This window comes from Colius striatus, chromosome 8 (genome assembly GCF_028858725.1).
Source record: "Colius striatus isolate bColStr4 chromosome 8, bColStr4.1.hap1, whole genome shotgun sequence".
NCBI classification, from domain to species: domain Eukaryota; kingdom Metazoa; phylum Chordata; class Aves; order Coliiformes; family Coliidae; genus Colius; species Colius striatus.
Window position 1 is genome coordinate 30791362 of NC_084766.1, and position 27420 is coordinate 30818781.

At 39.7% G+C, this 27420-nt stretch overlaps 1 protein-coding gene across 2 annotated transcripts in view; it reads right to left on the reverse strand.

The window, feature by feature from the left end:
- ABLIM1 (actin binding LIM protein 1) overlaps positions 1-27420 on the reverse strand; it is a 195498-nt gene that overhangs the window by 105805 nt on the left and 62273 nt on the right. For both annotated transcript variants that reach the window (XM_062001129.1, XM_062001128.1), the window contains exon 2: positions 1560-1694. In XM_062001129.1, coding sequence (XP_061857113.1) covers positions 1560-1694 — 135 coding nt within the window. The remainder of the gene's footprint in view (positions 1-1559; positions 1695-27420) is intronic.

The following is a 27420-nucleotide window of genomic DNA, read 5'->3' on the forward strand; positions in this document are numbered from 1 at the left end:
CACAAGAAACAACTTGTTGCTGGTTTTTAACTGCTTGGGGATTATATAACATCAAATACTGCTTGCAATACTGCAACTGCAAGAGAGAAAGACATATGCATTACCCCAAGCGTCTCAGGAATAGTGTAGATAGTGCTCCTCTGCCTCCATGATGGGCTGATACCCTTTCAGTCTGACACAGGTGAAAGACATCAATGTATTTTTTGAGCTATCTAGCTGTGTTTAACTAAAACCCACAGAATTTCTTAGATTCTACCCATTCATTTTTCAGCATGCAAATAACTCCAGTGAAAACCTTTAGTAACACAGGAAAACAAATATTTCTGCTATATTGCATCTATTTAGGAAGCAGAGAAACAGAGTTATAGCAATCACACTACTATACTATTCCACCCACATTTGGAACATGAAAAATGTAACTGAAACTCAGGGACTAGGGTTGAGGCACTTTTCAAAGCCTGGTTCTGCAGTATATGTGCTAGATATGGACTTTCAGAAAAGAGAACTTGGGTTTAAAAGAAGCTAAAAACAATGTAGCAGTGATTTTGATACTCTGGTTTAGCTACTCTGTTACTCTGACTTACTTCAGCTCCTTTCTCCATGTTTGCCACCAGCTCCCTTATGTTCACCTCAAGCCTGAAGTCATTGTATCTGTCCTAGGCTATGCTAGGATTTAATGTAGCTGATGCTGGTTGTACAGAAGCAGCCTTTCCCTTGTTTCACATGGGCCTATATTTTTCTCCATTTCTCACCTTTCATCCCCATTCTTATGCTACGTTCCTTTACACCACATCCCACTATATAATCTACACATACTCTCACCTCACATTTGGAAATAGAAGGAAATGCATATAACATAACATCTGAAAACAAGTTAAGTATTTTTAGACTGGATTTCTGAGAAGCTGCTAGGGCTATCCTTTCTGTGTTTTACAACTTGCTTGTTTAGTGTTGTTTACACTTGGATGTTTAGTGTTTTTCTACTTCTTCCCAAATAAACAGGAAAAAAAAAAAAATCAAAGGAGCCAGAGTCTAATTCTGGACTAATTCACTACTTGGGAAATATGTGAAACTGTTTCACATGTTTGTATGAAGCAAATAAAACCAAAAACAATATTAAAATGAGCTAAGATTTTTCTTTTTCATCTCTTTCAGGTAATTATCTACTGCATAGCTTGCACCCAGTGAAAAGCAGAAAGGAAAAAGAATGAACACACAACTATTGAGAGCAGAATGTGCTATTTTGAGCCTTCTAATGGTGGCTAATCTATCCCTCACCCCGCGGTAAAATAAAATGTCTCATATAATTCAATTAAATTGTAGATATTTGCACATCAAATTTATTCTGTGTGATGCTGATCACCTTGCTGCTTGCACATGTGTGATTCAGCCACTCCACCTCTCATTCTTTATCCTCCCCACCCACAAATCCTTCAGATACTGAGCAATGAGAATATCCTGTAATTAGCCAATTGCAGGAAGTGTGACACCTCACCACTGGTTCAAGGTACATTTGCACAAATTGACTCATTTCTGATAGATGAATATCAAGGTCTTACCTTTGCAGGTGAAGCATTTGATGTGAAAGTGTCTGGCCTGAACACGGAGTACTTCGCCTTTACACGGCTCCCCACATTTATGGCAGTGGATGACCGGCTTTTCGGAGGGGTGGTGAGACTCCTGAGGATGGGCCACTGTAAAACAAAAATACACTATTGACGACCAAAGGAAAAGAGTATTTTCTCATGTACATAAATATGCATTCTCAGACATTTTTAATCACAATACAAATGTATCTGTACACATTTTATGCTCAGATAAAAAAAATCACTACCATTTAAGAGAATATAGTCTTTTCATAAACCAGTAGTTTAAGCCATTCACATCAACTACCATCATCTCTTTCCACTGAGGCTGCCATGGAAAGACAAGTAAAAATTCCCTCTGCAGTTTCAGTGCCACAAAGCATTTCAGAACGCCTAAGCTTTTCTTTCCAAGAACGTGAGTGTGTGTAAACCATTCAATGAGAACAGAAGGCAACAAGCACTGGGTTATTTTAATCAAGAAATAATACAATCTAAGTTAAAAGAATGAAAGGAAAGAAATTCTAAATCATGTTTTGGGAAACCAGAGCAAGCAGGCAGCCTGCCTTTGCATCCAAATGACTACACTTAATATCAACTACAAACATTTTCATTCTTCTGCAACACATACCTAACCCAGAGAAAGTATCTACAGAAAAGATGCCAACATTATTTGTTTCTGCTTCCATCAATTCTATTAGAAACAATTCTCTGTATGCAAATTAGGGATATTATGAGTAGACAAAAATGGCCAAAGCCTCTGAAACGTAGTCAGGGGGACAAAATTTCAGGTTCTGGTAACTCATCAGCTATTCCACAGCCCTGAGCAGAGCTTGGCTAGAACAGGAAAGGTAATGTTAGCTTTATTGTGCGTTTCATTGATATAATAAAAGTTTTATTGCTCCACATTTGGCTTCCGTAAAAAAAATGTTTAACTTCTTCCTCAGATGTATCTTGTAGAGCTTGGGGTCTCAACAGAAATGCACAGGTATAAGCTAGAGTGAGTCTCATCTGTACTGTCTGAAGTGGAAAGTATTACCCAGAATGTTCCCAAACAAAACTATGTTCCTTCAAATCTCCCTCCCACATCCCATCCTAGCAGTAGAAAGTTGTCCTCCTTGTACTACTGTTCTCAAACTCGTGACGCTCATCAGAACATTCCTGGGCACATGCACCTCTCTACCCACACCTCTGTCTTTACACCACTTCTGCTCTGCTTTTCCGGGCCTATGAAGGGTTGACTGCTGATACACCTACACCCCTGTCACTGGGAATCATCTGCATTTTTTATCTTGGTGTTTTCTGGAGCTCTTCTCCTTTCCTGATCAATACCTGACATCTCTCAGGAAGGATTATGCTTTCTTTTTTTCAGCAGCAACGTAACAAGATACCTTGCTCATATTTATTGCACCAGATTCCTCTCCTCCCTCAGTGAATTTCTAGGGAAAAAACCTCATTGCTTCATGAACTCCTTCTAAATAACTTTCCTTTATAAATGCCATGCTGAAGACTTGCTGCTATCATTCAGCATTATATAAATATGAGGTTAATAATTTAAAAGCCTAACAAGCGATTACAGGACCAAGAGCATCAAGAACTGAGGATAACAAATATTGCAAGTGGCAATTTCTGCTCTAAATCTAGACAAATATGGCAGCTGCTAGTTTGTTCTTCACCCCACATCCCCACATATACCCCTATCCTCAAAGAAAACGGCAGAAGTCTTCCACTCAAGCTTGAAGTTTTTAATAACTTCTCCTCTAGTAGCCTCATTTCAACCATTTGCCTTGAGCAGTTATTCAGCACATACTGGTGAACAGAATGCAGCTGGCAATTTCAACCAGTATTTCAATTAGCAGCTCCATTTAAATAAGGGCCTAGTAAATGCCTTGCCTTGAGTGAACCTCATCTAATAGTCTGCAATGCAATATTATTTCTGGAGTGGAAGTTATTATTTTTCTAAATAAGACCATTAACTGTTAACTTGTAACCAAGGAAACACATAATTTATGCAATCTGAAAGAAAGGAAGAAAATAATAGACAAACATAGAGACAAGTGCTAGCAAATCAAATTACTATGAGGAAAATTCCCTCTCAGATCCAGACACACTGAAATGGGCCTTGTGCCAACTGTAGAAAGGGTAATAGAATTTTTCAAGTTATTCAAATGAAGAACTGGATCAAGGATTTGGGAAAAAGCTCTTCAGGACTTAAATGCTGCAGTGTGAAATCTGTATCTGCAACATTCTGCTTGCCCAAACTCATAGGTGGAGAACATCTTAACATTTTCTGCATGCCTGCATCCAAATCTTCTGGTATTGATCTGAAAGACAAGTGCTTTGTTTTTTTTACTAGAGAGTAAGTAAACGTTTTCAAGACTGGTCAATGACACAATCTCTTTCCAGTTCAGTCATTTAAATGAATACAAATACTGCTAGTTGCTATTTCCAGACTCATCTCTTAAGTCAAGCTAATAATGGTGCTTGTCTTACTGGCCTCCATTTGGCATTGTAGGTCAAGACTGAGTAATTGACTTTTGCTGTCCTGCAAGGAATTGCATGTAATTTTTTTTTCCCTTTGGATATATGCAACACACACAATGCTTCTCAGTGGCACAGATGACTCTTTATAGACACCAGTGAGGACAGAACACAGAATTTAAAAGAAAGAGGAATACCATAACAAGCAGCATATGTAAATGTTTCTGACTGAAGACCAGCCAGCTCACTGGATATGTAAATTCTGAGTCTGAAACCCCTGAGCTAGGCTAATCTCCTTACATGGATTTCATAGCCTGAGACAGCAAATTTGGGCTCTTCCTGCACCAACCCTCCCCACATCAACTACATGCTAGAGGATATATTCTCAGGCATCGTGGATCAGCAGCAATGGTGAAATAAAGCAACTCTGTATCATGACTAAGACAATAACAGACTCCAGAGTATAATCAGTGACAGGACACTCATTTAGGATCTGGATAACCCAGGTTGCACCCCTTGCTTCACAGGGCTCTTTGGATGGCATGTCCTTAACTCTGAAGTCAGACAGTGAAGTTCAGCCAAGTCTCTGCGTCTGTAACCTATCAGTTTAAATGAGGTTATCTGAATATTATAGCTTCTCTGGATCTTGAGTGTCTCTGACCATAAGCCACGTGTAAGAGTACTGTCAGCCTTACCCTACTGCGAGACTAAATACAGAGGACAAAGTCCCCAGGAACCAGGATGGAAGGAATCATATAAGCACCTATGACAATGGTGGTCACATATGTCACAGCTGCCATATTTCTGGAAGCATCATTCATTGGAAAGTGTGCAGACAAACACTAACTTGAGGAATTGTGTTGCCTTTAACAAAGTTTCAAATACAAATATATTAACATCACAACTATCTTTCAAATTAAAACAATATAAATTGACAACTTTCAGAGGGAGCTAAGTTTCCAAAGCAACGCATTCCTGGTTCAGTATTGGGACTCACAACTGTCTTTGTATTGTAAAGCAGATACTCACTGCATGGGTAGTGTAATAAAAACACAGACCAAGCATTTACCAGTTCCAGCATACTGATGTGAATTGATACTTGTCTACATACAAATCATGTCAGACTAAACCAAGATGTGATTTTATACCAGTTTTCTTATATCAGCCCCACCAGTATAACAAGTTGCATGGAACCTTTTGTATAAGATTAAATACAATGTACTGGTCTCACTCATATCAGGCAGGTGCAGACGCCCGCTAACACAATGGATTTAGGTTCAAACAAACGTCATTCCATCAGAAGTACACAGGGTACTAAGAAAAGTGCTTTTTGAAAGTGGCTCTAGTTAAATTAGTGCAGTGTCTGCACTGGAACAAAGGGATGCTGGAAGCAGGCATACAGATCAAACAGATGGAACATTCTTTTGAATATTTGGTCTTATTTTTATTCCTCCAGCGCATTTCAAGATTAATCATGAAAGCTGCAGTACCTGCAGAAGTCTAACTTGTCACAGTCTTTACAATTTTACAGACACCAATTACAAAAGATCATCAGTAAAACTCTTCCAGGGTTTTGGGTTGCTTTATAACATTTTTAGCTTCCAATGCTGCTGGACACTGCCTGAAGACTTCTTTTTTCCTTTATTAATGACAGCACATGAGATATATAAAGGTGAGCCATGTAAAGCTGTGTAACTGGAAATGGTCACAGAAGGACTTTTCAAGATAAGCTGAGGCTTCCACCCTTGCTCAGAAGACCAGTTTAACTGAATAATTCATGAATAATTAATGCTTTCTTAAGCTCTTTTGGGTTTCCAATAAGATGAATCAATGTCCCATTAAACATCTAATTTACCCAGAGTAACATGTAAATTGACTGGGACAAGTGGGAAGTCTGGGTGACATTATTTTATTGTTTAATTAAAGTAATAATAATAAAAGAATCAATAGCATCTTCCTCTATGAGGAAGACAGTCTTTGTCACTGCAGTACTGCTTTGTGCTAACCTCACTCCATAGACATATCACCACCATTTTTGTCATCCCTCACATTCCCTTGTGAATCATTCAGTGTTGATTTCATTAAATTTTGCAACTGTACTACACTGATGTAAACTCAAAGCAACTCTACCAGCTTGAGAGTAGTCATTACTTCCTTTTACCAAAACATCTCAAAATAATTCCAAGCCTGCAAAGAAAAAGAAACAATTAAGAAGAAGAGCAGTTAGAAAAGACCAATAACAGCCCAATGTTTGTATAAGAAACCTAAGGCAGTTTCTGAGCAAAATGAAGGAACTAATTTGCTGTGCAAAGTTAAATACTCTCCTATCAGTGGTGCTTAATGTAGAGCAGAACACCGTACATAAGTTTAGTAGCAACTATGATATTTGCTGCATCATACAGAAAAAGGACCTCAGTACTCATACCAAATCCTCCAGAAGTGAAAATTCCATCAACCACCTGAAGAGTAACGGTTGTTGAAAAAAAGAAAACAAGGGAAATAAATACTGCAGCCTTCCTTATGGATTATTCTCTCCTTGAACACAGAACTGCTAGGAAACCAAAGACTCAAGCTAAGTGAGACTGCTGCAGATTCTTGCTGGCAAGACTCCATGTCTCTGCTGCAAGTCACAGAATACTTCGTCTTTTTATTGGAAGTCAGAAAGAAGCTTCTGGGAAACGTCTTGCTACACTTGTGCTGCAAAGCAAAGGTCACACCAAAAATCTGCTGCATTCATTTCTACTCTAAACTGAAGTAAAAAGCAGCTTCCTCTAAAGTTAAACAGCAGGATGTGATCTGTTCTTTTCAAGGTGAATTTTTATCAGTTTCATATTTGCATGCCTACCTTTAGAACTAAACTTGGAGTTATGCTCAGTCAAATCTGTGTTGCATCAGATGTAACTTCAAACTTCATGGTAGAACATAACAATTTCTATGACTTTTACAACTGTCACAACTTCCGTGACAACCTCTGGGCTCCTTTGCACAGCGCTGAGGTCATGCTGTGCCCACACCAGCAAGGGGACTCTCAGGATTTAAGAGACATGTCCTGTACAGACAGCACTCTCTTAGATGCACACTTTCAATTGGCTGTCGTGTTTTCTTGGATGAAGTCTGAACTATTAAGAAGCAAAAATAAAGCAATTAACAGTGTGAAACTATTCCACAGGGTTTTTTTGCTAGCCTGTTTTACATTTCCTCACTCCTTTCAGGAATGAAGGTATAATGACTGTACTAGAGATTGCCAAGACAGTAAATGCAACCATATCTCCCCACAGCATCCCTCTCTGCCTGTAATATCTGATATGGCTTTAGAGGACATAATTTTTAAAATTATTTACAGGTTTTTAAGGCTTCAAAATCAAAATTCCCTCAGTCTTTGATGCTGTCAAGCAGCTGTACTGTTGCTGCAGCTGGGCAGCCGCTTGCTTGGGACAGGAGGGAGGTAGGCAGGTAGGCACTGTGCACAGGATGACAAGCTGCAAAAAAAAGCTGTTCTGAGATGAAAGGTATTAGAGGAGCACCAGAAAACTGACTTCAAGAACCAAGTCTGGTTTATCACTTCCTCTCTGTGCTCCTTTTGTAAAGAGAGGAGAAGTAGTAATTTTCTCTCATCCTTGCGTTTCTCGCTGATGTGAACATCTGTAACCTCTGGTTTGTAAAGCCTGTTTGTCTCTAGCCTGTAGCATCTCTGAAGAATTCCTCTTTCAATAAAGGCCAGTGTAGTGAACTCTTGAGGAGTTATTGAATTATCTATTAAAAAGAAGGAATGAAAAATGCAGTGTCATCTTGCTTATCTGCAGACTCAGTTCTTGTATCTTAAATCTATAAGAATCCTATCAGCTAAGATGACTAAACAGTGACTGAGACTGAAATGAGACCTCCCAGCTGTCAGGGATAGATAAAGAAGTTACTGAAGTCATTAGCTCAGGTATCAGACGGGGATCTTCGGGAATTTCAGGACACACCAGAAGGAGGCACTCCCAGAAAGAGATACTAGTGAGCTGTGTGCCTACACATGTATGAAAAAGCCTAAGGCAAAATCCTAGACTGTAGCTTGCTCACACTATTGCCATTCAAATCATATCTGAAGAAGCACATTTAAATTCTCTCTTCCTGTAACTTTATCTGTATTACACCTACAGTGCCTCAATTTGTCTTAAAACTGTTTTTGCTGTCTGCATATAACCAGATGAGCTATTTTAAAAGAAGGCAGGGAAGATGTTACACTTTTAGTCATTTGCCAGGATTTTAAGTATTTTCTGATGTTTTCCATGAAAGTATTGTAGTTTCAGCAGCAGAGCAGATGCAAACAGAACCACAGGAGCAGTCAGAACACTGCAGGACAGTATCTCTTTCAGTACTGCAACAACTAGTGCCCTAATGCTAATGAAGACACACATATATGTGAGCGCATACCAAGGCATTCGGACTGACAGAGCTAGGCACCAGCAGCTCTCCCCCATGGTCACTCATACTCCTTTTTTTGGGGTGTTGGTTGGGTGAAAGTTATAGCTTTGCAAGTAGGACGGTGCAGGAAAGAAGGCTGAGTTATGCGAGATGTAAAGATGGATAGCGTAGCCCATGTCTGTTCTGGTTTAGATTCTGAAAGAAGTACTACTAAATCCCCAGTCCTTTTTCTCTGGTCTTATTCTCTACTTGCTTAACAAGAGAAGACCTAAAACAACTTGTTACTCTTCTTTGTATCCTGTCAATTACCACCATAACACATGCTTTTCAGCCTCAGTTCTTCAGCTAGAATAAAGTACACCACAGGTTATCTACCCTCAAAATAGCATCTCACAGGCAGATGTGAGGCTGACTGCAACATAATAAGGAAGAGATTGGAAATCAGTTCTCACCACACATCCCAAAACCTCTTGTTAAAGATTAACAATTAAAATGATTCCATTTATATTTGTTATATGACATACCTTTATATGACAATTATTGTTTAAGAAAAATTCTGTTTCCAAAGAAAAGTCTCGAACAGCTCATTAACTGAGTATGAACAGAAGTTGTTTTAAGCTCAAAGAGGGGAAGCAGTAAGTAGTTTAAAAACTGTTTTCAGTAATGAAAAGGCACTAATCTTACGAGGAAGTATGTAGCAAGGTAAGATGTGCTGTGAAACAAACGTTGACTAAGCTAAGGCAGTCTTTGAATCAAAATATGCATTACTCAACATGACTGTTAACAGAAGGTTTGCTGACTGGTGGTTGGCAAAACAAAGAGAAGAAACAGAAAGTTAATTTAGTCTATCATATTTCTGCATTAGGACAGAGTAATTTTTTACCAAACAGATCATGCTACAATTTGGGTGATAAAAAGTTAGTGAACCCAAGACTATCTTATCTAGTGTTCTGAGAATATCCTTATTGGTCTTTATCACACCCACAAAAGTTCTCTGCGTTTACTTACACAACCATCTTACTGAGGGACAGTATTTCAAGATAATCAATTCACTTTTCAAAGCTCCTGACTAGAGGCTGGAAGATCACGCTAAGCACATGTTTCTCACATTGGACATCTGCAGGTCTGTAACATGTAGCAACTGTTTATCAGCCTTGGAAGTGGTAAAATAATTTGGTTTGAGTACCTTTAACACACTCTGCATACAAAAGACCCATTCATTATTTGAAAAACATGTTTGGTTAGGTTTTTTTTCTACTTAGAAATTCAAGAGCTCCTAAGGGTACTCTAAGCAACCATCTCACACACAGCACTTGATGTCCCTATCAAAATCTTAGTCAAAACAATGGATAAACAGAAGCATCACACTATTCACTGCAAATTCTTATGGATTCTCAAGGCTGCATGAAAGCAAGGTGCTGAAGTTAGCAGAAAAAGCAATTGCTTTTTCCAGAGAGCATGGAAATTCTGGCTCACTGCTGAGTAGTGGTTACCCATTGCAGCACTCAAATGCCAAACAGGCCTCTTAGCTACTTTAACAGCAACTCACATGGGGACTTCAGTCAGGAGCCACTAGATAGCAGCTCATTAGAGTTCCCCTATGCTTCTTTTTTTGAGGCTGACAAAAATATTCCATAGAGTAAAATGAATTACATTCCCTTTTGAGGTAAATCAACATAAACCCACTAATTTTAAGAATAATTTTTCCCACTCTTTACCCTGACATTACCTGAGGAGGACCATTGACCTACTTAAGATAGTGGTCTCCCAGATACCTTTCAGTATCTTTGTAATGATGTTTCACTGCTGCAGATTGATGTGTGTATGAAAAATAAGGGAAAGCCTACATGGAAACGAGCTTGTCATAAAGATCTTTCAAAACAGAATCTGTAGGAAAATCTCCCCTCAGTTACCACCAGCAATCTCACCAAAAGTTTTGTACAGGATCCTTGCAGAGACTTGTCCTCAGACAGTTTTTAAAGCACAGAAGCTCTGTCCCTGACACTTAGAATCTCTCCTTCAATCAAGGATCTTGTAAATGCCCATTATTTGCTATTGCCCTCACGTCTGGCATTTCTAAGGACTGAGCTGCACAGCCTCAAACTAAAAATAGACAGATACATTCACAAGCAACATAACTCTTCATGTGGCTCCTGACTCCTGGGATACTTTGCTATGTACAGAGCTGATAAAACAGGTATTTCAGAGGCCCTGCCCTTTGGTTAACTGCCCATGTTGGCACCTAGACCTTAGAAACAAATCTGCAGAAGTCAATTCCTTAAGGTGTATTATTTTGACAATAAATAATGGTGTGCTCTGAAAGTCAGCTTTTAACACTGCATGACAAATGGACTATCATAGAGAATGCACTAATGACTGAAACAGTAGTCCTGAATAGCCAGACTTTTCCTCTGGCTAGCACTTCAATTGCTGGATAGCAAGCAGATGCTCTCAAATCCATCAAATCCTGTTTTGAGGTACTTTTGGAGGAAAAAACCCCAACCAACCAAGCAACCAACAAATGAGACTGCTTCTTTGAACAAAAAAGTCTTGTACTGACTCTTGTCTAACCCAGTAAGAAAAGACAGCCCTCACTGGGTTCTGCAAAGCTGTATTTATATTTGGATCACTTCTTTAATTTGATATCATTTTAAGATCCTGCTTCTGTACCAGACCCTGAACCAATATAAAGTTCTACAGTACTGCCATGTAGATTATATTAGCATCTGTGATACTGAAATGCTGCTAGCAGCACTGGAAATTAGAGACCCATCCTGATGACACTATTCATAGAACCTTGCCTATTAGACTCTCATATAGCATAAACACAACAACATTTTATCTCTAAACAGTTCACATTACTCTTGGTCTGACCCTTATTTTAACACTTACTCCTCACTTTGCTCCTCTTTGGAGAGATTCCTCATCTTTCCTGCTTTTGTTTTCCCATCTATGTGGAACATAAACAATTGAGCTACACAAGGCATCCAGCATTTCCAGGTTTACAGCACCTTATGGTAAGCCAATATAAAAGCCAGCACTGTTTCTCTCACTGTTGTTTCTTACATAGCAATGCAGCTAATACATAGCACTAAATGATCACCATTAATAATATGACTTTCCTGCAAAAAAATCACAAAGCTTCCAAAAATGGACTCTGATTTCGAGACAACACTGAAGCTCTTACTTAGTTTTAAATCCCAGTGATTCAATTAGACTCAAAAAGATTCTCTGCTGAACAGAACAAGCTTAAGACAATGCTTGAGTGTTCTCCTCAGCCAGATCCCCAGTGAGCTGGAAAGCTATCCAGGCTCAACAAAGGCAAGGATTAATCACCCTTTTGGGGATACTGACTGCTCTCTAGGTGGAAAACCAACTTTGTTATAAATAATCCTTTTTAAATTAGCTATGGATTGCCCCGAGAAGCAATAAAATCCTTTGCTCTGGTTTCTCCTGCCAAAAGGGTGCTGCACATTTTGATTAGTGGAACTTTTCCCCTGGTATGCATTAATTTTTCCACAAAAAGAATTGACTCTCCTGTAGTGGCAAGCCAAATTATCATCCTAAATTGCATGCTCTTTCTTACCAAACTCTCTACCTCCCCTTTGGAAACAAATGTTTCTTTGCCCTATCTTAACATATTTTAAACACACATAATTTAACTACACCAAGGCTCTATCTTTAAAAGCCTTGACTTTTGAATTCACATCCAGGAAATGCAATCATATAATTTGCAGTCTACTCCTCTGTATCCAACATAACCAGCAGGACTTTAGTATCAAGGATGCTGCAACGGTGACTTTTGTGGGAGATGGTCCTGAACTGCACTGTGCTGGTCACAGTTGGTTCCAACCAGCTCAGCAATGGACAAAATGGACTCATTGCACATCAAAACAGAACCAGAGGAGCACACAACACCTCTGTAAAAACATATGCATACAGATAGGCAGCAAACATTGATAGGACAGACACTCAGCAGGAGACTCAGAGATGCCAGAGCACCAGGGATGCTAAAAAAACACAGAGGAGACATGGGAGACAGTGACAGGTCAGGAGAAACACCAAGGCATAGGCAGTTGCCCAAAGCAGGGACAGGAAGAAGTCTTGAGGAGATACAACTCTAGGACTGCAGCAGGCAGAGGAACCTATGGTGAGATAATGGAGTAAGAAAAAAGGAGCAACAAAATGAGAAGAATAACAATGCACTGACCTCAGTCTCGTGTGCCACCCTCATCTCACCAAAGGTACTGAGTATAATGTCTGGCATGGGGAATGGAGACTAGGAAGGGAAAGATGTGTCCAGAGAGTAGTTGAGGCATATTTCTCCAAGCCTGTGTTTACTTGTTTTTATTAATTGCCAACACATTAGATTGATTGAATCTCCTCTACTCAAAACTAGTGTTTTTTGGCACTCACTGTTTCAGATGGAGGAACAGCTTAACTGCCTGTACCACTGTGTGAACCCATGAGCTCTGTGGTCTCAAGTTTAATGACTTAAAACCACTAAGCCCTCCTCTCCAGTGAGATCAACAGAAAAAGTTCTCTCATTTCTCAATATAAAATAGCTGCCACTTCAGAGAGCTGGTTCCTACATGCAGCTGGGATGCAAGGAATGTATGGAATTTCACTACTGGGAAACACAGGAAGCCATGGGGTATGGCAGGACTGCACACTGTGCTTGCCTGACTCTTTGGATACGAATATTCGTAACCCCATATGAACTAAGTGCTCTCACAAAAAATAAAAAGCCATCTCCAGCAAACATGCAGTGCCTGGGCTGGCATCTCCTTGGTTATTTTTGTTTCTCTTAGTATCAATGCTGCATAGGAGTACTGCAATTTGAAACCTAATATTAAAAATAATTTTAGAAAGAGAAAGTATAGAGCAAGCAATACCAATAAAACCATAATTCCTTTCCAGCTGTTTTGTCTTTAAAAAGCAGCAAGATGTTTGTAACATTCACATACTGCTGGATTTCTTCTTGTACAAGTGCAAGTAGTTAAAACCCAAGATTTCCTTGTCATAGCTGTGAAACAAAGTAAAAGAAACTCTCTGCTCCCAAGATCTCTAATTCTAATAATCAAGGCAGACAAGAGGAATGTTCTTATCCTCATTTTACAGATTAACACAAGGAGGGATCAAATTACTTCCCCAAGGTCACCTTAAGAGTCTCTAACACAGAACTGCTCTACAGTTTAGTACTTCTACTACAAGAGTATGTTTTTTTAACATCTACTACTATGCATATTTATAAAATGACTTTTCCATGGCTTGTACAAGGCAGCACAATGACTTAATCTAAACAAAACCTCAAATGCCCAGCCCTAATAGCAAACTGTCAAGTAGAACTAAATGTATGTAAACTGAAGCTAAAAAGCCATAACTCTCCAGCCCTCCCCCTGCCAAACGTGTTATTGCATAATCTTGCCATGTGCTCCAAAAGCAACAAACTTGGAGACTTTCCCAGGTCACCTGAGGTTAAAAGTTCCAAAGTCATGAGTTCAGACCAAGACTATGTTTCCTTAACAACCATGACACTGAGACAGAGTCAGGACACAAATCCCATTATTCAACCTTTTCTTGACTCACACTGGGAATAAGTGTTAAGACTGCAAATACATAGAGCAGTGGAGAGACCATGTTCTGGAAGGGGAACACCTTTAAATCAACACCCAGGTAACGTTTTGCATAGTTATTATCCACATTTTGGATAAGCTCATCTAAAGAAGTTTCATTTACAACAAACGAAAAAAGACTATAAGCTGCTTTGGAGACTGAGATTTCTTGGGATATAGAAATGGAAGAGAAGAGAAAAGTAGAGCTGCTGTAAGCATAAAAACTGTCCTCTTGGTCATAACCTAAAGGAGTATCAGTATCATGCTTTATCAAAAGTATGAAGAAAAAACAACAGAGAAACCAAGTGTCTCTGTAAGACTGAAGTAGACCATAGGCCAAATTATACAGGAAATGTTAACATTTTGGTGACCTACATCTCCTGTGTTGCTTACTGGGAAAGGCAGCACTGACTGAATGCCTTCAGACATGCTTGTGAATATGGAAACACAATACAGCTTACTGCAACTTGGAACCCAGCAGGTGCCAGCACCTATCCTTCAATAGAGTCAGGATGTGAAGAATAGAAATCATAAACCCTCTGTACCTGCTTTCTTAATTAAAAAAAGCTTCAGTCATTCCTCTTCTCTCCTTTTATGCTTCCAAGCATGGAGAAGATTGGCATTAATAGATACTATTCCACTTTCATAGGTTTGCCCATGTATGATCAAATCCAAGATCTCATCAGGTACAAAGCTGATAAAATATGCTTTCACAGGTGAATGCTAGGACAGTTTTCTTATCAACTAGTCAAGAAATCACAAATCAGTGCTAAATCGTCAGCTCATGGGAAGTAACAGAGGTAAAAAATCAAGCTACATCACTTATATCATCCAGCAGCATGGCTTGCAGGCTCACAATTCACAACCTCAACACAGAAGCACTAAGCAAGCAGATAATTCAATATGGTTTTCAAATTGCAGAAGATTAGTAACAAGACATATGTATGCAAAAGTAAACTTTCTATTAAAGGCTATTATTTCTTGTATGAAACACAGTGACAATAATTTAGCTAACTAGATCATAAGGGCTCATAATTGGAAATAGACAAGTGCACAGTCAGAGACAAGGAAACGTGGTATCAGTCAGACATAGTTTAGGAAGCGCCATTTGGTGTCAGCAGAAAACACCCTGGCCTAAGGATTTTTTTTGTGTGTGTATGAACTAACCAGGCAGACACTGAAATCATTCTACAATATGAGCATAATGAAGCATGCTAATTTGCTGAAAACTGTTACTAACTGTTTTGCAACTCAGTGAATCGGAATCGCATTTTTCTAGTTGAAACCAGCCCCTCCAGTGCCTGGTTAACGTGTTTATGAAATGACACTGGACCAAATGTATTTTCAGCTTGTTCAAACAGCAATTCAAGCAGCAGCTATAAGAGAGAGTACCAGCTGTACTATACAGGCCTGTGTTTTGCAAGAGTATAACTCTAGAAAGTAGTATTTGTTGCAGCTTCCAAGTGGCAATAAATCCTGACCTTCCGACTACAGCAGCGGGGGCGGGGGGAGGAGAGAAGGAAAGAAAAAGCAAACAACAAGCAAGGATGAAACAAAAATACTAATAATAACATTTTTTATAAAAAGGAAGGGTTTGTTTTAGTTTTCCTACAGGTATATGATGCCTTTCATGGTGTAAAATGCTAAAAATGTGTTTCCAGAGTACTCCTAAGGCACAGTCCTATGTGACACAGGGACGCCAACAAACTGAGCATCGGCTGAGTGAGAAGAACATATCAAAGGATCAAACTGAATGCAGAGCTAAATGAGCTACACATATTTTAAGTATACTTCAAGAAAATCAGCAGCCCAATTTTAAAATGGATCTTAGAAAATAAGCAACAATTATGTTGAATGATATGCCACTCTTTCTTTCAGAAAGAGTGTCATAGCTGATTCAAATGATTCTGAAACTTCCAAGGATTCAGGGTGAAATGGCTATTTAAATCAGCTCTGGTATGGCTTACTGATGCTTGTAGCAGGTCAATAGTTCACCGCTGACATTATAAAAATGATCTTGTAAAGCTGAAGTAATGGATCTCAAATCTGCTAAGCAGCCAATATTGCTTATGCTGGGCCACTGCTTTTCATCAACAACTATTATCAGTAGAGTGTATAACAGTTATGACTCTCGATACATCTGACACACTATGGCAGGCTATCGAGGCATTTGTCCTGCTCTCTTCATTCTAAATGTCTATGAAGTGAAATTCAATCCATTTATTTCATTTACAGCATTAAAAAAGCTGGAGTTTAAAGTTGAAAAACTGCTCACACTTACTCAACATTGTTACTTATTTGTGTTTCTTCTCTGTTTTGAATGTATCCCACTTTATCTTTTACAGAGTCCTCAAAAGTAAACAATACAGATCCTCCTCTTCACAAGCTACGTCTGTGATTGCCATCTGTGATAGGGTAATGCTCCAAATACACACCCAATCCACTACTCAACTACAATTCAGGATATATTTCACATCTGTATAATGCAATAAATGATACAGACCACTATTACTGCCAGGAAAGATCCCACAACCATTTCTATATGCTTCGACTAGTAAACGTTTTGGTAGGAGGCTTAGAATGTTATTTATAGGGAACTGAAACTGATATCCAATTTACTACTGCAAAATTCTAACATTATGTAAAATCTCTGATACGCCACATTCTCATTAAAAGGTACAACACAACCTTCTCAAATCCAGACTTTCTGGATATATCAGTGTTTATCTTTAAAATTTTAAGCTAACTGCTGCACTGGTCAAAGCTCTTTGAATAGTAGCAAATACAGGTAAAAACCAGTCAACAGCAAACTTGGGTTAAATCACACGAAAAGAAAACCTGACAGGTACCCACAGAAGGAACGCAGCTGTACGAACAGTCTAACTAAGGTGTGTTCCACATTCAACCCTTATTAAAACAGGTACAAAGATAATCAATGCAAATCCACTGCATGTTTTGGCACGTCACTTATAGAAAGGAAAACAGAAACTGTCAATCAAAGCATGCTTCATTTTAAATGTGAAGGTTTAAACCTCAGGTGATTATGGCTGGCATGTTAGGTCATTTTAGCTCCAGTCTATCAATAAACATAATTACCTTTCTCTTTCACCATGGCAAACAAATTTTCTTCGTAGTGGAAGCAGTAAGAATTAGCTGAAGTAATTTAAACACAATCTCTTTCTCCAGCAGTGTTTGGCTGAAGTGGATTTTAAAAAAAGAGAAAAAGGCAGCTTATTCCAGATAATTATCTTCCTCGGTCAGATTTCCCACAAGATCTGGTCAGCTCCGATTGCTCGTCACTGTCTCTTTTCTTCTTGTGCCTTTAATCTTCTTCCACTGTGGTCTTTTCCTGTGGCTAAAGGCAGCTAATACCCTGCTTGTGGACTCTGCCCCTTGTGTTGAAACAACCAGCTACAGCTGCTGCTGGGGAACAAATGCTGAATTCCACCGTCCCTCATTTCCAGCCACTGACACCACCTTGCATTCCTCTGCCCTTGCAGAACTGAGCTGGCAATGTAATTTGCTCCCGAGTGACTGGCAAAAGACCGCAAGTGAGATGTGAGAGAACTGGAGAGCTGTTCAAACACATGCAGAAAGCTAAAGTGGTATTTGCGTGTTTCCTATTATTTTATTTACTCAAACTGAGCCAGGATCAAAAGAGGGAATAGAAGATGAGCAATGGGCAAATGCGGGGGCAGGCTGCAGCAGTGGCTTTTCTATGGTGAGCACTGTTTATCCGCTCCCGGGTTTCCTTTAAAGCTGTTACCAAATGCCAATTACTCGACCACAAAACATGCTGAGAAATAGCCTCATAATGCCTTCTGATCATAGTACAGAAGAGAGTAAAATGAAAATACCTATGCAAAATACCTGTGCAAAATGAAATACCTATTCTATTCACTACCTTGAAATAACAATACAAATAAGAAAAATAAGTATTGTCCCTACTCAGTGAGCACATGGCTTTAGAAGCATGTGCAGGGAGCACCACTGATGAAATTTTGTAAGTCAAGCTAAACCCTGTATTCTGAAATACAAAATAACTGTAAACTATAGCTCCTCTTATTCCTTTTAGGTGACAGCTGTAAGTATTCATGGAACCAGGGACAGAGCGGTGTATTGAAACAGCAGCACTTAAACGTGAGTTTCACCCCCCTAAACACGACAAAGAAACAATGTTCCATCTGGGCATCAAACTGACCTTCCAATTTATGGTTTTGCAGACACTAAATTCTAAGTGAGAAAGGATTGGTCAGTAGGCTGACTATAAAACACAAACCAGCTCTACAACGTTGCCAAGCCTCACTGTCTTATAGCAAGATTCAGAATGTTTCTGTTTTCTATTAAAACATACAGGTCAGAGTCAGGTGAGAAAGGCTTCTTTTATAAACATACTTTTAGTCACAGTTAAGAAGAAAAGCTTGGAAATATGTTTAATCAAAACCCTAAATGCCCACTAAAAACATTCTCATGCATTATTTTTATACTTTAATGCCAACATCAAAAGTTTGGGGAACTTTTATCACTCCTATTATATGCCACTTTTTGCTTATTTATACATGACTTCAATCCTCATTTTAGCTAGCTACCAGTGACTTCACCAATACAAACCTACACTACCCAGCCTTTACTTGGACATTAGATTTCAGTGTTTGTGGTTTAGAGGTGAAGAGAATCATAGAATCATAGAATGACAAAGAGAAATGAATTGACTTGCCAAAGAAAGAGATGACCACAGTACTGGGTCAAATATAAGGATATTCTGGGCCAGATTATGGGCAGATTCATTGAGTTATAGCTTCAACTTGGCCACAGCTCAGAGCAAAACATGCTTTAGGCTACATTATGGAGGTGCAACTACATTTATACTGCACCCTAAAACAAAAGCTGTATTCAGACCAGAGTTGAATGATCCCTTTTTTTTTGCAGTGAAGAACTTGAACCTGGAGCTCACACATTCACAAAGGAATTCCCTCTCAATGATATTATATGTAGGGAGAACAAAATCAATGTAAAGAAACAAGCTGTAGGCATCAGCCAGACAGAGCAGCAGATGGCTGATACCTGCTGGAAAAAAATCACAGCATGCAACAATAAAAATATTTGCAGTAAATAAATTCTAAATGTTTTGAATAAATGCCACCAGAACAACAGAAATGAAACAAACTAGTCTGCCTCACCTCAAAAAAATCTTGATTATTCGGTGACATTCTTTAATACATAAAGAACTAAGAGAGAAACGGAGACTCAGACACATGCAAGGAGAAAAAACAGTTATTCTATTCTAACAAATCTAGGCTGGCTTTCTATTGTTAGCAGTCTAACATGTAAGAGAAGCACAGCCCAGGCAGTCTGACATTCTTGTTTCTATGACTCAGTGTGTTACTATTAATAGCATCCGAGGCTCGATTGGGGAGCTGGGCTGAACCCCACCAACACTGAGGCATGATCCGTTATGTCACATTTCTGATGCATTAGAGCTGTCAGGTTGTAACTCAGCCTGGCTGTGTTCTTTTTCAAACAGTATTTTGTAAACAGTTAGGGGACAGCCCCCTGAAAGGGGCACATCTGACCTTCATTCATAAATATTGGATCTGATGTGCAGAGCACAGTCTATGGATACACCCGCACAGATACCGTTAACCCTTTCCTGTGACCCTCAGACACCCTCCAAAGACTTGCAGTGGTTATCATCCATTTTTTTTTTGTTCCAGCAGCTGCTGACACAGAAGCTGCCTGCTGGTATCTGGACTTTCTGTTCTCTGAGTTCATTACCTCCATTTTTCACATGTGCTAGAGATTAGCACTGCTGTATCTCACCTCAGCCGTAGCTGAATAGAAGCCTTTCCTCACATCACTCAGCCATGGAAAGCTGCAAGGTTAGATTACAGCATGCACATGAAAAGGAATTTAAAAATACAGACTGCAGTAAATTATACTGGAGATTTAAGAGTCAAATGTCATTTACTTCTGAGTAGAGATCCACAGAGCAGATGCTGCAATTGTAAACAAAATCTTTTTACACCAGGATGGTTTTTGGTTCTCATTGAAGACTAAAATTTTCCCTACTGTACAACTCAGAATCTGCTCATTCTAAACAGGAGATAGAAGAGGAATAGACAGTAATTCTAGAAACAAATCCCCATTTCTTTTTGTCATTTAGAGGTGCAGATTTTGAAGGAAAGCAAAAGAACCTTTTTTTCTTTAAATACCTTTTTACACTGTGCAAATTAAATACAGTCTCCCTTGAACACAGTGTGGGTGGAAGAGTCAGAGTGAGTACACTACAGCTAAACAACATGTTTATGTTGCTGTTATTTTCTGGTTAAATATATCCTGTGCATTCAGTTAAGAGGCATGAGAGCCATACTGAGATCACTCCACAAAGGGAAAGAATTAAACCAGTTTGTTTTACTTTTTCTTGTACCTCGATAATGTTGAAAAAGTATTTGTAAGATGTGAAGCTGTTTAGCCATGAGTTAAGATTTATTATTCTCATTTATAAGCTGGCTTTCATATTTTTACCTTGCTCCCATTCTTCACAGATGACATCATGGCTTAGAAGTATCAACTCATGGTTTTTATAAAATTTCTTCAAAACTGATACCTGTTGATCAACCAATAAAGGAAACAGATTGCTAGAAAACAGGAAGAGAAAGGGGAGAAGCACAACTACCTGAAAGGAGATTGTGGTGAGGTGGGTAGATCTCCCTAGCTATAAGCAATGGGACAAGAGGAAATGGTCTCAAGTTACACCAGGGGACGATGAAATAAGACATTTGGAAAATTTTTTCACCAAATGAGTTGTTAGACACTGGCACAGGCTTTCCAAGGAGGTGGTGGAGTCACCATCCCTGGAAGTGTTTAAAAGCTGTGTAGATGTAGCACTCAGGGACATGGTTTAGTGGTGGGCTTGGCAGTGGTGGGTTTACATTTGGGTTAATGATCTTAAAGGTCTTATCCAACCAGAATGATTCTGTGACTCTATGATTAAATAACATTCAGGAATTACCCTCTGTTTAATGTCTTTGCTTCCAACAAAAAAGTATGGCACAAACAGTTCTGGCAAGAAAATCTGCCACAGGCTTCCGCAGCTTAACCACTTGTACAGCCTAGATCAATTGAGAGCCGTCACTTCTATAAAGACTTGATTACAGCAGTTTGGAATGCTATGGAAGGAAATGTCACTCTCCCATGACCTGCTCCAATTGTTATCCTGACTTAACTTTGCTTGCTCAGAGGAAAACCAAAAATGTCAACATGGGATTTCTCACAAAATACCTGTGACCCAGCAGTGGTCCCAGTGCCCTAACAGGGAAACCTACAGTTTCCAGTTTTAGCAGTCTCAAAAGCTATATGATTAAGCATTTCCTGGCTTCCATTTCTCCTGAACATACCCTGCTCCAGCAATCTATTCCTCCAATGACTCTCCCTCAGTGTCCAACTGACACATTTTCCGTCTTCTGAAAACAGCTCAAGCAGCAGTGCTTGTTAAGGACTGTGGTACACAAGGCAGCAGGTGACTGACTTGGGCAAAGTTGGTGACATTGATGGATTTTTCAGAGTCACTCAGACATACTGCCGAGCAGAATTCAGCCTGTACCTGACAAAACTGTTTCCCGTACTAGGTGTTAATAGCTGGGTGTTTGCTTTTGAAGAAAGACATAAGGTGTTTAGTAAGGCTGCTCTTGCATATGTTGCTCTTTTGTCTCTCCAGGTTCTTACAGTATCTCTCAGTAAATCTACTAGTCTTCACAAAACTAGTTTGTAATATTAATGTTTATCATCATATATGCTCATTCTTCCAGAGTAAATGAAATGCAAATTTAGCAATCAATCACTTGATTAAACAAAATATATAGCATATCCACTCTGATCTACCTGGATTTGGGTGTTTAGTTTCAATAGAACCATTTACTATTCTTTCAAGTTAGGTTCCTCAGGAATAAAACATTTCTTAGGTTTTGATCTACCAAGAGGTCTGCATTTTGTAACACAAAATTCTATTTCCTGAGGTTCTTGCAAGCATAATTTTCTTAGAAGGCTGCTATTCTGCATAACAGTAACTGTCTGCAAAATACAGATCAAACAATAAGAGTAATGCCTAATGTATTGCAAAACAAATTAAGGAAACAAGGATACTTGTCTTTGCTCAAAACATTAAGGAGCCTATAACACACATGCTTATGTAAAAAAGCACCTGAAACCTCCAGATCATCTTTAGAAACAGGTCAGAAACGATAGCTACAGTATACTACTTTGGCAGTGGCCCCAAAAATATACAAAGCTCACTGATGGATAATCTTTTGACTGTAGGTATGTGCAAACATTTACCTCTGAACAGACATTTATATTACTCATATAACAACTGCCTTCCAAACTGCTTATGTTATTGTTAATCCTCTAGAAAGGAGATCATGCTTTCTTAACACCTGTGTGAACTTATACGCTATGCACACATACTTGGCACTGAACTGAGATATAGTACAGTGATAATGCTGTAGTGACTGTGGTTTAAACTCGGTATTCTTTTACAAAACTACTACATAAAATCATCTCTATTTACCTGCTATAAATTGAACTCAACTAACTAAATCATGATGACAATCAGTACTGTTGCTGTTAAAAGTATGAGCGTAAGGTGGGTAACCATTGCTGACAGTAACCACAATTACTGATGAAAACTGCAAATAACTTGCACGAAGAGACGAATTCCCAACAGGAAAGCATATATATTAGTGTAATGCTTTACTGTGCGTGCTTAAGGTTAAGGAGATTTGATATTGATAATCCACTTTAGAATTGGATTAACTCTGCAGAACAACCCCCACAGCCTGTCTAGGGAGTTTTGGCTCTGTGAAATCAGCAGGAATGCAGCGAAATACACTAGTCTAAAGAGCTTCTCAAGGAGAGGTCCATGAAACACCAGATCGAAGGAGCTTCCTGCCAATCAGTTAATTTGCAGAGCAAAGAAACAAGTTCTTTGTTTTGCAGTCTCAAGAGACACGACAGAGTATTTCACCAAGCCTTAACCTGTAGTGTATGCCTCGGCAATTCAACATACAGCAAAGCACGCGACAATGCAAGTCCCCAATCCAACCCATCACATGGACACCAGACATATACCACTTTTACATTTAAACTGGACTAATTAATTTTCACTGTGACAAATGACAAATTCCTTCTCTTCCAATTCCAAACTATAAATATTACTCTTAAAAAAGGCACCTAAATGTGTCCTGCAAATGTATCTCATCCCCAACAGCTATTTCCTAGTTCAGTGTCCTATCAAACAAACCAAAGAGGATCATAGAATCATAGAATGGTAGGGGTTGGAAGGGACCTTTAGAGATCATCTAGTCCAACCCCCTGCAGAAGCAGGTTCACCTAGATCAGGTCACATAGGAACATGTCCAGGTGGGTCTTGAAGACCTCCAAGGAAGGAGACTCCACAACCCCTCTGGGCAGCCTGGGCCAGGGCTCCCTTGCCTCAACAGTGAAATGGTCTTTTCTTATGTTTAAATGGAACTTTTTGTGTTCCAGCTTCATCCCATCACCCCTTGTCCTGTTACTAGCTACTACAGAAAAGAGGGATGTCCCAACCTCCTGACACCCACCCTTTAGATATTGATAAATGTTATTAAGATCATCCCTCAGTCTTCTCCAGACTAAACAGCCCCAGTTCCCGCAGCCTTTCCTCGTATGAAAGATGTTCTATACCCCTGATCATCTTGGTGGCCCTGCGCTGGACTCTCTCCAGCAGTTCCCTGTCCCTCTTGAGCTGAGGAGCCCAGAACTGTACACAGGACTCCAGATGAGGCCTCACCAGGGCAGAGTAGAGGAGGATCAGAACCTCCCTCAACCCGCTGGCCACACTCTTCTTGATGCATCCCAGGATGTCATTGGCCTTCTTGGCCATGAGGGCACATTGCTGGCTCATGGTTAGCTTATTACCAATCAGGACTCCCCAGTCTCTCTCTGCAGAGCTGCTCTTCAGCAGTTCAACTCCCAGCCTGTACTGGTGCATGAGATCTCAAAGATAAAAATATGCTTTCCAAGTAGATACAACTTGGGTACACAGTGTAATATCAATATACTCAAACAAGCTTTTACAACAATTTTTTTTATCACCTCACTCCAGCTTCTGGAACTTTTCTATACTGGCTCTGATTTTACCTGCTAGTTAGGGAGCTCACTTCTTTTTCAGTATGTAAAAACTGATATTTGAGGCTTTCTTTTAAATTATTCGTTGCTGTTTTAATAGTTGAGTTCATCATAAAAATACCAAGCAAACATACAACAAATTGACATTCAAACCCAGAGTAGACATAATTGATCCCAACTTCTGCACCACGTGTAATTTTTAAAAGATAAACACAAAAGCTATTTTGCTGATGCTTCTCTGTAAGGTTTGCTCCCATTTAGTTTACACCAAACTGGGTCGCTTGTTGCCTCTGCTACCAAGGAGTCACATACTTTAAAGGAGAGTTTGCCAACTTAAAAAAAATAAACAATATTGAAACTTCCAAGCATTGATGTATACAGATAAGCTAATTAGGTTTCTATTTTCCATTTTACAGTTTAATGCTTCCATGTTTTCCATTGAAAACTGCAGAGAAAGCTCCACTATCTAATTCATGTGGTAACAAACCAGTGACAAACATTCTCTGGTACCATAGTGTTTCTGCATCCCACCATTAAGACCTGCTCTTTAAAGGAAAATAACTGAAAAATCAAAAGCAGGACAATGCAAAGATGTAAACACAATCTCCCATTCTAACATTATCTTCTTTCCCTCTCAGCTGCACCTTGTCAGCATCATCTGGTTTCTTCCCTTCTCCTCCATTAACTATTTGTCCTTCTACTGCAAAAAAACCCCACAGAGGTCTACCAAATATCTATCATTCTCTCAAACTAAAAGCCACTTTTAAGGTTTGTGTATACAAAAGTCTACTTAGTGATATCCCCACCTCTCAGCTATAAAGGAGGAGAAGGAGTCAATGGCAATTAGTCCCCACCAGTACATGAGGAATGAATGGCAGTGGACAATAGAACAGAAAAGGCCATGTACTAAGCTTCTCTTCTACTCCTTCTATGCCCCAAAGTCAAAGTTGGAGTGAGGATAGCCATATCCTATGCCTCTCTCCCTGCTTTGAATTTTTCCTACTATTTTACCTTCTGGATAAGCAGAGCAAGCCCAAAGAATGACTTTCAGAGGAGAAGAAATAGCGATTTCTATTTCTCTTTTCCCCATCCCAGTGCCACCAGTATTTTACTCACCAGCAGAAAGGTTAGAACTTTTTCAGCTGGAAACCATCTTCCATTTGCTATTTACCTGTGCCCTTCCTGCCTGCAAGAGGCCGTGGTGGGCCTGGGCACCCACACACGGTGGGAAGAGGGGCTGCGCTCTCCCCACTTGCAGTGGCAGAAGCCAAGCCACTCCTGCTGTCCTGCTGCAACCCTGCCCAGGAAGGGCACTTCGTTTCTCTCTTGGCTGTTTGATTAAAATACCAAAGTTATACAACTGCACATGACGGACACAGGAGAGGAAGTTTCAATCAGATATAGAACAAAAGCAGGACTCCCTGTAAACAAGTAGGGGATGTGTACACACAAGACACTCTTTCCAATCAGCTGCCTGTACCCTCAGTGTGTGATGGAGTTACAGAGTGAGAGCTTTGCTTCACTTCATTGCTATTGTCTATGACTACAGACACAGAGGAAACCATAAAACGTTAATTATTTTTCTCTACTTAAAGCTGATACAGCTCATCTTTCTTGCTAGCATCTAGTAATAGAAGGAAAAGCAATTTTGTTCTTGGTTATTGGATAACAGGTAACAGAATTTAGGAGAGGGAACAGCAAGCCCTACAGAGCTGAAATCAGTTGCTCTAGACCATGCTATGCTAATGCAGACCAATGCTAAACCACTGATGTACTACTAAGCAAATTAAGCTTGGATTGATCTCAAACACTGGCAACATCTTGTCCCACAGCAAATGGAAATCTGAAATGGGAAGTCAAGGGCTAAGAAGACACTATATGTACAAATATTTTAAGTAAAAATGTAGCAATGATGAAACTGGAATAGAGACACTGCAAATGGATGCAGTGGATGAAGAACTGATCCCAACTGATTGCTTTTAAAATTTAACTAAAAAACCAAAATCAGATGAACTGTGCATATTTACAGAAGCAAATATTATTAGGGCCTAACACAGACAGGGAGTTTCAGCTATGCTTCTTCCTCAAACACAACCCTTTTGGTGAAGAAATTTTCCTAAAGCCTCACCAGCACTGAGTATAGAGGCACACTATTTCTGATCCTGCTGGTCCTGCTGGTCACACTATTTCTGATACAAGCCAGGATAACATTGGCCTTCTTGGCCACCTGGGCACACTGCTGGCTCATGTTCAGGTAGCTGTCAACCAACATCCCCAGGTCCTTTCCTTCCAGGCAGCTCTCAAGCCACTCTGCCCCATGCCTGTAGCATTGCCTGGGGTTGTTGTGGCCCAGGAGCAGGACCCAGCACTTGGTCTTGTTAAACCTTATACAATTGGCCTCAGTTCATTGATTCAGCCTGGCTAGATCCCCCAGCAAGGCCAGAGCCTTGCTGCCCTCACATAGATCAACATTCCCATCCACCTCAATGTCATCTGCAAACTCACTGAGGGTGCACTCGATCCCCTCATCCAGACCATTGATAGAGACGTTAAACAGAGCAAGGCTGAACACTGAGCCCTGGGGAACACCACTGGTGACTGGCCACTGACTGGATTTAACTCCATTCACCCCCACTCTTTGAGACCAGTCATCCAGCTGGTTTGTAACCCAGTGAGGAGTAAATAGGGTCTCAGTGCTTCATAAATTTTCCTCCACCAGTTCAGCCTGCTCCCTGGCTCACCACTGAGCTGTTTCATGCTTTCTGAATTTCACTCACACCTTTCACATCCTCCCAGGTTCCTTCTGTCTCCCTTTACATCCAGCTGATCCATCACAAGCAGTCATTCTCACAAGCACTGCTTTAAATTAAGACTGTTGCATAAACAGTTACTGAACTCATACAGGAGGTCAGTTAGATAATGTGGTATATATCTTCTTTCCCTCAGGTGTATACTCCTGTTGCAACCAAAGGGTAATCAGTTTGGAGGGGTGCAAATGGTGTCATCTGTACAAGCAGCAGATGACAGTAGTTCATATGAGAAGCAACATCATACAGTTCCAAGCCCATTTACTCTTTAAAATTCCACTCTATTGCAGCCAACATGCAACTTTTGCTGGTCCTAAATATTGGACATTTTTCCACAGAATTCTTTTATCAGAGTCTGAC